The sequence below is a fragment of the Dama dama genome, chromosome 20 (assembly GCF_033118175.1).
Source record: "Dama dama isolate Ldn47 chromosome 20, ASM3311817v1, whole genome shotgun sequence".
NCBI lineage: Eukaryota > Metazoa > Chordata > Mammalia > Artiodactyla > Cervidae > Dama > Dama dama.
Genome location: NC_083700.1, coordinates 15,270,139 through 15,283,265, shown reverse-complemented (window position 1 = coordinate 15,283,265; position 13,127 = coordinate 15,270,139). Strand labels below are relative to the sequence as shown.

At 44.9% G+C, this 13,127-nt stretch overlaps 1 protein-coding gene across 12 annotated transcripts in view; it reads right to left on the bottom strand.

Annotated features, from left to right (window-relative positions):
- ARHGEF11 (Rho guanine nucleotide exchange factor 11) overlaps window positions 1-13,127 on the bottom strand; it is a 107,969-nt gene that overhangs the window by 42,406 nt on the left and 52,436 nt on the right. For 11 of the 12 annotated variants that reach the window (XM_061120510.1, XM_061120503.1, XM_061120514.1 and 8 more), the window contains exons 2-6: window positions 6,187-6,219; window positions 4,603-4,691; window positions 3,545-3,643; window positions 567-616; window positions 151-208 (exon numbers count right to left, since the gene is read on the bottom strand). In XM_061120510.1, the coding sequence (XP_060976493.1) occupies window positions 151-208; window positions 567-616; window positions 3,545-3,643; window positions 4,603-4,691; window positions 6,187-6,219 (329 nt within the window). The remainder of the gene's footprint in view (window positions 1-150; window positions 209-566; window positions 617-3,544; window positions 3,644-4,602; window positions 4,692-6,186; window positions 6,220-13,127) is intronic. The other variant, XM_061120508.1, reaches the window with a different exon arrangement.

Here is a 13,127-nt window from a genome sequence, read left to right as displayed (position 1 = left end):
TGGCAGTCTATGAAGATCAGGCCAAGATTAAAGACTCCAGCCGCCTCCCGTCTACAGAGGAGCCCTTCTGGGCCGACAGGCCTGCTTCCCCCGTGCCCCCAGCGCATCTGCTCCCCAACTTTCTTTCATTGTCACCTCTCTCCAACTCACATTTGATGAGCTTCACCACCTCCAGGTGTGAGCTGTTGGTCACCATGGTGCCGTTTACCTGTGGGGGACAAATGACATGACTGAGGCGTGGCAGTGGAAGCCTAGGGGATCGTTTTCCTAGGTCAAAGCCACTTCTTTAGGGAGCCATTTATCAGGGCTCTTTAGTATAGTAAAACTTGTTGTAGAACTTAGTCACAGTCAAGGAGGGCCTAGAACATGGAACCCAGCTATCTTAGTCCCCGCTCTCTGTCACAGTATACTACTCATTCTCATGGGACCACCCTCTCAGTCAGCGGCTGACGACAGATGCTATGAAAACGCAAGTGTACAGGACAGGCCAGGGCCAGAAGTGACCCCGCACCCCCACTCCCCCACCGGGGGGGAGGAGGGTCGCCCAGAGAGGGAATTTCACTCACTTTGATGATCCGGTCACCTTCTTTCACACCAGCTTTCATGGCTGCACCTCCTGTAAGGAAGCAGAAGGCCTGGTCAGTGGAGACCACCACCTTTCCAGAGGTCACTGAATCTCCACCCATGAACCTGCCAAATCACCTTCCCCCTCCAATCTCTTCTCCCCTCTGTGTTAAGCATTTCACATGCTGGGTATGTATCCTATTCTGCCCCAGTGCCACAACTACCTTTGAGCTAGACTGGACTGTCCGAGGTCACATCTGCTGTTCTTTTCACCACCTGGCTCAGAAGCAGACTTCTCCTCTGAGAGCCAGGCCACACTGACAGAGAGGCAGGGCCAGACTCCGGGGAGAGCAGTGTGTGCTTTATCTGAATGTGTCTGGATATGTTACAAGGTCAAATTAGAGTTTATTTCTTTTATCCAGTGGGAAGAACGAGTTTACTGTATTAAATAACTGTTGAAGTAATTATTAAGAGGAATATGAGAAAAGAATTGCAACAAGAGTTTTCAAATCATGGTCCCTAAGCCCTGAGAGGTTCATAAAGACATTCTGGGTGTTCCCAGCATTAAGGAAGGTAACGATCACTGCTCTATCTTCTGTTAAAAAATGGTTCTGCAGCCACAGCGGTTCTGACCACCATGTATAGTCGTCCCTGGGTATCCACTGGGGATTAATTCTAGGACCTCCTGCAGATGCTCAAGTACCTTACCTAAAATGGCATAGTGCAATACCTTCCGGTTTCACATCCAATGATTGAACTAACTGCAGATGGAAATTCTGAGCCGCAGTTGGTTGAATCTATGGAAGTAGAATTCTCAGATTTGAAACTCGCGGATGTGGAGGGCAAAGTGTAGTTTTAAATGAGCTAGGTAGTACTCAGACAGCATAGGAAACACCTATGCTGAAAAGTTCGTGGGAAGCATTTGTTTTTTGTAAATTTGCCCCGATGGTCACTAAATCCGTAAGTTGCATTTGTCTGATCAAAACAAAACTCCCACGAAGTACATCTATATGTTTCTAGTCCAAAAAGAGAAATTACAGTGATGACTACATTCCAATTTGGCTTTTCTGTATTGGGACCCAGACTACCCAATCTAAAGTGTGCTATTTGTGGGAAAAGTACTAGCTTGAAACTCTCTTTTACACTGTCATCTAGAAATTAAAGGTGGAGAGGAAGAGTGATTTTGCCTGAATGCATGAAACACTAATAACTTAGTGATTTAAAAATTTTTTTAACTTTTCAGGGTAAAGGAATTAGAGAAGAAATTATAGACTTCAGTAAGCATGAGAATCACCAGAAGAATTTGTCAGGAAGCATCTTCCTTGGCCCTCTTGTCAGAGAGTGATCCAGTACTTTAGGACTTGGGCCCTGGAATGAGGATTTCAATCATCCTAAGGGCCTAGGTGATTCTGATTGAGCAGAGCAGGGACTACACTTCGAGAAACAGTGAGCTGAGAAGCCTACAATCTGGAAAAGATAATAACAGCTGCGTTGTGACTTTTGTGAATTCGATGCCAATCCAAATGAGGTCTCCTCCTCTCCTGCCCAAAGCACACACTCACACACGCATTTTCCAGAACTCGTATCTCACTGCAAGCCATCCTTTTGTCCTTCCTCGCTGAGTCTGACTCTGCTCAGACCTAAGGGGGGTGAAAACTGGAGGAGCCCTGAACTCGTAATTCACTGGAGGGGGTCCTCATACATTCTGCATCAAAGAGATCACAGAGGCAAAGTACAAGTTACAGTCCCATTCGCTCTCTCTCACCCTAGTTCAGGAACCTTGAGAGAATATGGGAGCAAAGAAGAAGTTTCTTTTCAGAGTTCTACCCTAGGATATGAAAAACAAACCTCCCCCTGATAAAAGTTAACCCCCAGACATAAGGAGCGCTAATTATTTATATCCTCATATGGCCCACATACCTCATTTTGGTCATGAATTTGAAATTCTCTTTTCACCTTTCACATAAATAAATTCCAAGTATTTCTTCCAAAATTAAGTAAAGCACATATCCTTCCCATTTTGCACTGCACTTAGCAGGAAAACGCTGGCTGGTTACCTACCCCTTTCTTGTACTCTTCTTCCTGCCTGGGATGTACCATGCTGCCAGGCCCAATCCCATTTGCTACAACGATGTTCACTCCCTTTAGAGATACTTGCCTCATATTCTTCGCCACTCCCATCTCCTTCCTGTTCATAGTCTTCAATCTGGGTCACTTTACAACAGTGATTCTACCACCGGACATTACAGAGCTCTGAAATACCTGAAGCTTTTCCATACACAACTGATTTGCTTACAGTGCCCTCCCACTCTCTACTCCCTTCCCACCAAATTCCCATCTCGTCAATGTGTTCTCTATGGCCATCTTTCAAACTACTCCTGAAATCCGAGTTCCTTCTTAAGAAGGCTCCCCAAACTAATAAGAAGGGAGATACTATGCTTCGAACAAACTACCCCAACACAACCTCCCAAGTACCCTTTCTTCTTGTGTACTGTCCAACATACATCTTTCAGTCATTTATTACTTAGTGTAATCGTATCTGCAAAGACATCTGGACAGAGTGCCTGCCTCAACTGTGAACTGCTGCAGCACAGTAACCATCTGTGCCTGGAGCAAGGTCATGTGAAGGTGAGGAGAAGAAAGTGGGTCTTCGATTTCTCCACGGTATCTTCCAACCTGGGACGAGGAGCTCCCCTCGAGGGCAGTCAGGCACCTGCCTGATGACCTGAGGGCTATTTTGCCTTTTCCACACTTCCAACAGGGACTCAAGCCCGGGGTGTGATCCCTAGAAATGCTTAGTATTGTCAAGGCCTCCCCAGATGCGCCCAGGGAACCAGTTCTAGAACGGACCATGCATGCTGCAGGACGCCCAGGCCTCTAGCAAAAGCACATGCAAGTTCTCCAAGTCCTACGGCACTGTCACATCCACGGTGACTTTGTAAGAACTGTCCACTGTTGGCGAGGGAGACACAACACTCACCAGGCCGCACAGACTGCACTAGAACGATGCGATCCCCGCTAACTGTGAAGCCGAAGCCATGCTGGTCCTTTTGGATGATGACGCAGCGTTGAACAAGACCTGGCAAGAGGGGAGAAGGAGAAGGGGGTTGAACTGGGTCTGTCTCTGGGAGTCAGTGCACAAAAGCCAAGGCCAAACAAGCAGCGCCCTAGTGCGTTTCCTCCTCCAAAGAGCCCTTGCGGATCCCCAGACAGCCTGTCCAAACACACGCTTGCAATGCATGCCTTCCGCAGCAATCAACAAAACCCCGTCACCTACTCTGTATTCTATACGAGAAATTCCATTCTCTGAGGTGTTGAGATGTTTGTCTCTCTCTTGAGGCTTGTTTGGGTGGGACTGGCCAAAAAAGGGGCCTGGCCAACTCCAGGCTGAAGACTAATGTCTCAGAGCTGCAACCCTGGGACAGAAGCCTACACGACCCGGAAGTTCTCCATAAACCACGTTCAGTGACTACAGAAGGTGGGACGCCTGTGCGTGCTGACTCTGCAGAGACGGATAACTCATGGGGGCAACTGAGGGGCTGGCCCTGTGCCATAATTCAGGGAAGGATAAACGACTAGAGAAAACCCCTCTGCCACATGTACGATCACACACAGAATGTAGGAAAAAAGAAAGACAGGCTGTAACTGCCCACAGACTCCACCCCTGTGGGCATGTATTAGTTACTTTACACTGGGCAGGTATGTGTTACTGTTTCCTGTAATGGAGAAAGCACGCGTTCCAGTGCTAAAACCCCGCTGGCTTCAGGTCCTGGTTTTGTCTCTTACAAGTCTGCACACTTGGAAAATTTTTTAATCACTCTGTGTGTCAGCTCCCTCATCTGTAAAATAGGGATAATAAAATCTACTTTCTACCATTGATAAAAGGACTAAGACAACTGGTAAAAACACATAACACAACGCCTTGCGCACATTACGAGCTCAATACAAAGGCTAAGCTGTCTTATATCTAGGGTATGCAGATCTGTCTGTATGGGTGAACACCTCTGTGCCCATGTGCTGATGCCCTGAGAAGGTTACCTGCTGTCTCAGATGTGTCAGAGGGCTGGCGGTGGTGAGAAGGGGATTTGCGTTCAGGTGCCGAATCTCCCAAAGACAGGCTACTCAACCTGGAGAAAGAGTAAGAAAAGCACAACAAGCTGAGCAGGGAGGGACCACCCTTTCAGCAGAAGGAGGCTCTGTCGACAGGGGCCCTGAGTCTTGGGTAACGAGAGACTGACCCTCTCACTCTGCACCCCGCTCCCTCTGGTGGGAGACTGGCCACATCTATACCGTGGGCAGTACCAGCTATCTGGAAAGCTAGGCTGGCAGAGCAAACATGATCTCTTTAATACCCAGCAAGGCATCAAGGGAAATAGCCCTTCCTGGAGACAGGCGACAAAGAGACAATAGCAAGACAGGGTGTGCAGAGACACACGCGTGGTGGGTCTTACCAGGCTGCAATGGGGCTGATGGAACAGAACGGACGCAGCGGAGAAAATGAATGCGAGAAAAAGACAGGAAAAAACAAACGGCTAGTTAGTTTTAGGTGATGATTTGCAAAGAAGGGGAGACTGCAAGCCAAGGATGGAGGGTCAAAAACACACACAGGCCTGTAGGACACAGCACAGGACGGAAGGGGCGGTAGCAGGGACACTCGCCCTCACTTTAGCTTCGTCTCTTCATCCCTCTCCAAAACAAGTGTCTCTAGGAGGGTGACCAGGCCTTTAGTTGGCTAACTGGCAACTTCACCTGTTGGATAACTGGCAATTTGAACCCTTTTCTAGAAAGGCGGAGTAGAATGATGACCCAAGCTTCTGAGATTCCATTTATTTTGTGTGTACCACGGAGAACAGAAATTGGGTCTGTTTGATGGTAGTATTCCAATCCCATTCCTACAGTCAGCTTAGGGCATCCTGCTTAGAAACTATTACAGCCCTAAAGTCTCAAAGTACCAGGGATCACCAAACCAGAACTAGTAACAGGGCCTTGCAGGAACAGGAGAAGCTCAGATCTTTACTATGCCTCTCCTTTTTAGAAAAGTGTCTGAGCTGCCAGTTCCTAATCAATAGTTGCTGCCCCTCCGGAGGGCGTCTCCTAGCCATATCCAGCATATGACTATGTAAAAGGGTCTTCATGGAGGCCCTTGTGCAGAGGCAAAACACTGCGAAGACTCTAAGTGTTTGCAGTGGGTGACTGGTTAAACAAACTGCAGGATATCAATATAATAACACAGCCTTCAGTCTATAAAAGAATGAGGGGTCTCTTTATATATGATAAGGAATGGTCTCCAAGAAACATTGATTGAAAAAAACATGATGCAGAATTATGTAGATGGTAGGAGAGAAGAAAATGATTTGCTTATGTGCTTGTTTACATATATATAAAACGTGCAAAATATCTCTGGAAGGGTACAAAAGAAACATATATCATTGACTACCTCTGAGGGAGAAACTGTGCCGGGACAAAGGGATGGAGTTGCAATCTTTCCATTATCTTCTCATTTGTTAGCATTTAAACTCTAAGTCATGTGAAGGTATTAACTATTCAACTAATAAATACAAGTACATAACTTTTACATATAAAAGGGGGGTTCCTCCCCCCTCACCCAGGCACCCCACTTACCTGGACAGGTGAGACTGCTTTTTACCAGCTGATCTTTGGATCAGAGACAGAAGGACACCAAGGAAGAAGAGAGCGTGGGGCCCAGGAGAGAGTGACGCAGGAGAAGAGGAAGAAAGGAAAACAAAACAAGACATAAACCAGACAAGACACTGGAGACAGTGTTTGGTTTAAAAGAAAAACCCCTAGCAAGCTAAGGAGAACCCAGGGGTGGAAACTGGCCAAGTACAGTAGATCCAGCTTACTAAACTGCAGATTCACCTGCACCTTGCTGCTGATTCAAACCTTTTAGAGTTTCACCACTGCACCCAGGAGAAAGGTCACTCGATACAGCAGTGAACGGGAAGTACTACCAGCCAACCCTGCCACCATCTCCACAGCTCCCAGCACCTATGCTAACTGCAGTGTGAGTACCCAGTAGAACCGCTTGTTCGTTTGCCTCCGGGGCTGTGAGGGCCATCAAGGCACGGTGCCTTGCTGATCAGCACTCCCATGCCTGACATGGCAAGTGCTCCGTCCTGGGTTTGGTCCCTGCTCGTCCCTGCTCTTTCACTTGCCACGGCTTCTGGCTCCTGTGCCTCATGCTGGTGGCACATACTGCTCCTTCTTCCTAGATGTTCTTTCTACTCTACTCCCCATTACTACATCTGTCAACCAGACAAGGCAGCCAACTCCCAGAAGCTACAACCTCTGGCTGTCTTCAAATTATTCCAGTCTATCCTGCCCCGCCCTGCCCTCCACCTCCTCATCCAAGGTGAAGATTCAACTTAGCTCATCATTAAGTAAATGTCCTAGAATCTATGAATGATAGCTAAACTCACTGTGGTAATTGTTTTATTTAATTGTGGCTGTGCAGAAGGGTGGTCTTAGTTGCTGCATGGGGCATCTAGTTCCCTGACCAGGGTTGAACCTAGGCCCCCTGAATTTGGAGTATGGCATCTTAGCCACAAGACCACCAGAGAAGTCCTCTGTGGTAATTATTTTGCAATACATGGGTGTCAAAGTCCTTATGCTGTCCATCTTAAAATTAGGTAGTGCTATATGTCAATTATCTCTCAATAAAATGGGGGAGGCAAAGTCTTAGAATCCAAACCTGTGTTATTTAATACAATAGCCACTAGCCACACAGATACGTAAATTTAAAACGAAATTTACAATTCAGTCTCTCAGTTGTACTACAGCTAGTGGCCACCTTATAGAAGAGTGCACAATAAAACAGTTCCTTCGCTGAAAAAATTCTATTGGACGGTGCTGCTTTATGTACTACGTTGGCACTAGAGGTACAAAAATGAATGAGACAGTCACTTGCAGGTAATGGATGAGGTAAACATATAGAGCTTCGGTACAAATGCTGCGGGGCAGAACTACTTCCCGCATCAGCGAGGGGTTCGCAGAATAAACTTTTTTTTTAAAAATAATTTTAAGTCAACTTTTTAATCAATTTTTGAAATTGTGGTATCATTGATTTACCAAGTTTTGCTGATTTCTGCTGTACAGAAAAGTGATTCTGTTGTACATATATATGCTTTCCTTTTTAAAAGCTTCTTTTCCATTATGGTTCATCTCAGGATACTGAATGTAGTTCCCTGTGCTACAGAATAAACTTTTAAAGGTCTTTTATTCCGGCTGCTCGTCTGCTGTCTTTGGCCAGATCCATCACATCCCACCACTGGGTTACCCAGAACGGGCCTGAACTCCTCCCTGCTCACTACCTTAGGAGAAAACCCATCCCATCCTAGGACAGCCTGGGCTTCCTCCTTGCCTTGTTCTGCCTGGCTCTGTGATAGACTGGTTTCCTATGCCCACATTAAAGCTTAGAAGGAACGGTCTGGTAACTTAAACCTGGTTTGGTTTTGCATCTGGGCTGGGTTATGACTGTTCAACATACCTAAGGGCACACTAGGCCAAGGTTTATGTACCTGGCTGTAAAGGGCTGTTGGGGCAAAGACAAGGATCATTTCAGCAGCCATGGAAACTTCCTCTCAAAAAAAAAAAAAAAAAAAAAAAAAATCACAGCATAGAGCGCAGACAATGGAGGACAAGGGGGATTACAACATAATTGTAACAGGTGCAGGTTTTTTTTTTCCCTCTTTTAGAGCTTAAAGGAAGAAAAACTACCACTGAATTAGAGGAGGAAGAAATACTTGTATTAGCAGATCAAGACTATGATGCAGGCTCTCCCCCTTCCTGGTGACAATCCCATCAAAATTTAGCAGCAGAGATCAGACTCCAATCAGCCTAAATCCGATGGGAACATCAGAGGCCCAGGAAAGTAGAGAAGTTCCCTCAAATCTGTGGCCTTCTAAATGGCATCACTGAGACAGATCTTCTGATCCAACTTCTCATTAAGCCCTGTATTTATCCAGTCAGTTACAGAGACTGCTAAGTCCTTTTATGTTTTCCCAGAATTGTTCCTTCCTTTTCATCATCATTGCTATCCATCACTTTAAGCCATATGTCCACTGTCTCAAATTACCAAAAAAAAAAAGGAAGAAGAAGAAGAAAAAAACAGCTCTTGTTTTCACTTTCCAGTTCTTCCAGTATTCTATCATGATGGACTAACTTTCCCAAACACTATTTCTTTGGGTCCCCTCGATCAAGAACTTAGGATTTACCTTATTATTCTCTATATGATCAGATACGTGTGTTACCTACTATTAAAGGCTTTTCATCAAGTGGATCCAAGTACCTTTTCAAATTCACTCTTATTGTTCACTCTGTCCTGCCTCTATTGGATCTTAAAAGATGCTGCACTCATTCTTGCCTCTGCTTTACCGCGGCCTCCATCCCTTCTCCTCTTCATTTCTCCTTTGTCAAGGCTCTGGTCAAATGGCACTGATTCTATGAAGCCTTCTACGGCCACTGCAGCGAGCATTTGTTTTACCCCAATGTCTTTTGGGAAAAATCTCAAACCTATATATTAAAGTTAAATGAGCAGCATGATGAATACTTACACACCCCTCATCTAGATTCACCAATTAACATTTGTCACACTTGCTTTATCTTTTTATGATTATACACTTTTCCCAATTTGAAAGTTGCAGATGTCATGACATTTTACCCTAACTATGTCAGCATATATCCCAGGACCCCTAAAATTCTATATAACCACAATGCCAACAGCACATCCAATGAGTTTAACTTTGATATATTATCTAGTATATAGTCTGTATTCAAATTTCCCTAATTCTTTCATTAATCTCCTATATAGTTGTTCCCAACTGCCTCGATACAGGATCCAGTCATAGATCTTAGAACTGCATTTATTCATGGCTTTTAGAGTCATTTAATCTAGAATATTTCCCCCTACCCCAACCTACTTTTGTTGGTCTCTCCTAACACTGACATACAGAAGAGTTCAGGCCAGTTGCCTTATTGAATGGCCTGCAATAGATTTGTCTGTCTCTTTAGGATTAGGTTCAAATTAAACATTTTAAAAGAGTGTTAGATAACTGATGTGACACAGCTCGCCCATTTCTGGTGAGGTTAGGTTTGATTACTTAGGTAAGATGGTGCTCCTAAGATTTCTCAATGGTAAAACTATATTTTCCCACTTAAATTAATGGGAAATCTGTGAAGTGATATTTTGAGACTGTAGGAATATCCTATCGTCCAGCAGCTTCCCACCCAACAGTTTTATTACCCACTGGTGATCCCGGGGGACTGACTGATGCCTCAGTAGGTAAAAACCGGCCTGCCAACGCAGGAGACACAGGAGATTCGGGTTTGATTCTTGGGTTGGGAAGGTTCCCGGGAGGAGGGCATGGCAACTCACTCCAGTATATCTTGCCTGGAGAATACCATGGACAGAGGAGCCTGGCGGGCGACAGTCCAAAAGGTCCCTGCCTGAACCACTTACCGCACCGGTGGCTGCAAAATGACACTCTGCTAAGTCTATCATTCTGTCTACATCTATTAGCGGTCAGTCTTGTAAAGAAGGTCATTTTATCCCTTTTCTGAAACAGTGCTATGAACTCACGAATTTTTTCCCTCCAATGCAAAATGCATTATAATCCACTACTGCTTTTTAAAAAATGTTAAAGTTGTCTCAGTTTGGCTGGTGGGAGCTTCTACAAGCCAGCTCCTGTGTCCTTTAAAGTGTCACCATCTGCCTTATTTTCTGGCACACAAGAAACAAACAGGAAAAAAACCACTCCAGGCTCACCTTGTACGTTCGCTGTGCCAGACTGGGGCTCAAACATTTTTTTGAGGAGCCCTGGCTCCTTTTAGTAGGGAATGTGTGTAGAAACAAGACTGGGTGCTAAGTGCTCATTGTTGCTAAGCTGCGACTGCTTCCCAGCCCGTTCAATGGACAGAGCCAGGAAATATTAAGAAATTGTGAGTTTACAAGGAAATCTTGTTTGACTCCAACACTACAGGGTTCTTTCCCATCTTCCGCAACTCCATATTTTATCTTTCTTTTCCCACAATGAGACTCTTGTTCACAAACAACAGTAATATATTTATATATTTATTACAATATAATTATCTGCTCTACCCCATTTACACAGCAAAGATTGTTTCCAGAGTTACTATCCCAGTAACAGCAGTAACGGCAAACTAGGCAGAGGTTAGAGTTTCCTTGCAATTCTCTTTGTCCTTAGACTGTATCCCACTAGGTATATATAGCCAGTACTATTTGTGAAAGTCACTCTGGATGAATTTTTTATGCTATCAATTTGAAATGCACTTAGGTTTCGTTCTTTTTCTCTTTTTTCGCTGCACTATGTAGCATGCAGGATGTTAGTTCCCTGAGCAGGGCTCAGAACTGCATCCCCTGCAGGGTAAGCATGGAGTCTTAGCCACTGTACTGTCGGGGAAGTCCTTGGTTTCTGTTTGTATCTGCACTTAACTTTAGGGTTTGCTTCTTCAGGGTTATTTATTTTTTAAATCTGTCAAACATTTACATGGCTGAAAACTTGAAATGCAATCTGAAAGGTACACTCAGAAGTGTTCTTGTCCCTTCATCCCACTCCTCCCCAGGTAACCACCTCCATTTGTTTTTCGGTTTTCTATGCTTCTTCTTGTAAAAACTAAACAAACACATACAAATATTCTTATTTTCCTTTCTTGTTTCCATAACAGGTAGTATCCTACACTTTTTACATTTTGCTTTTTTCATTTAGTAGACCTTCAAAGAAACTCCCTATCAGTTCCCAGAAATCTTCCATTTCCTCATCCTTTTCTTTACAATGCAACCCACTTTCTGACACAGATGTTCCTCCCTGCTCCCGAGCATCTGGTGTGTGAGCGCTGCCAGAGGGCAAAGGTTACAGGGTGTCCTTCCCAGTATGCTCCCCAGCACCAGAAACAGGACGGGTGCTCTGTAAAAACAAGGAGAAACAGCCTCCTTGTCCGAGCCTAGAGGGTGTGTGATGAAGCAAGAAAAGGGCTGGTGATCTTCCAGACAGCAAAGCTGAAGGGCGGTGACCAGCCCACATATCATTCTGCTGGCCTATGGTATTTGTGTGTGGATGTGTGTGTGTGTGTGTGTGTGTGTGTGTGTTCAAGGGATTAAATGTGGTAGACGGAGTGCCTGAAGAACTATGGACGGAGGTGCATAACACTGTACAGTAAGCAGTGACCAAAACCATCCCAAAGAAAAAGAAATGAAAGAAGGTTAAAGTGGTTGTCTGAGAAGGCTTTACAAATAGCTGAGCAAAGAGGAGAAGTGAAAAAAAGATCTTAATGACCTGGATAACCATGAATGTATGATCACTCACCTAAAGCCAGACATCCTGGAGTGCAAAGTCACGTGGGCCTTAGGACGCATCACTATGAACAAAGCTGGTGGAGTGACAGAATTACAGCTGAGCTATTTCAAATCCTAAATGACGATGCTGTTGAAGTGCTGCACTCAACATGCCAACAAATTTAGAAAATTCAGCAGTAGCCACTAGGCTTCTTTGGTAACTCAGCTGTAAAGAATTCGCCTGCAATGTGGGAGACGTGAGCTCGATCCCTGGGTTGGAAAGATCCCCTGGAGAAGCAAACGGCAACCCAGTCCAGTATTCTTGCCTGGGAAATCCCATGGACTGAAGGGCCTGGTGGCCACAGTCCACTGGGCTGCAAGAGTCAAAACCACCACCACCACCGCAGTGGCCACAGGACTGGAAAAGGTCAGTCTTCATTTCAATCCCAAAGAAGGGCAACGGCAAAGAACGTTTAAACTATCATACAATTGTGCTCATTTCACATGTTAGCAAGGTTAGCAAGGTTATGCTTAAAATCCTTCAAGCTAGGCTTCACCAATATGTGAACTGAGAACTTACAGATGTGCAATTTGGGCTTTGAAGAGGCGGAGGAACCAGAGATCAAATTGCCAACATTCGTTGGATCACGGAGAAAGCAAGGGAGTTACAGAAAAACAGCTACTTCTGCTTCATTGACTGCTAAAGCCTTTGACTGTGTGGATCACAATCAACTGGAAAATTCTTAAAGAGATGGGAGTATTAGACCACCTTTCGTAACTCTTGAGAAACCTGTACAAGGGTCAAGAAGCAACAGGTGGAAGCAGACGTGGAACAACTGACTGGTTCAAAATTGGGAAAGGAGTACGACAAGGCTGAAAATTGTTACCCTGGTTATTTAACTTCCATGCAGAGCACATCATGTGAAGTCACCAGGCTGGATGACTCACAAGGTGGAATCAAGATTGCCAGGAGGAATATCAACAAAACAGATATGCAGATGATACCACTCTAATGGCAGAAAATGAAGAAGAACTAAAAAACCTCTTGATGAGGATGAAAGAGGAGAGTGAAAAAGATGACTTGAAATTCAACACTGAAAAAAACTCAAGATCAGGGCATCCAGTCCCATCACTTTATGGCAAATAGAAGGGGAAAAAGTGGAAGCAGTGAGATTTTCTTTTCTTGGACTCCAAAATCACTGTGGACTGTGACACAGCCAGGAAATTAAAAGACACTTGCTCCTTGGAAGGA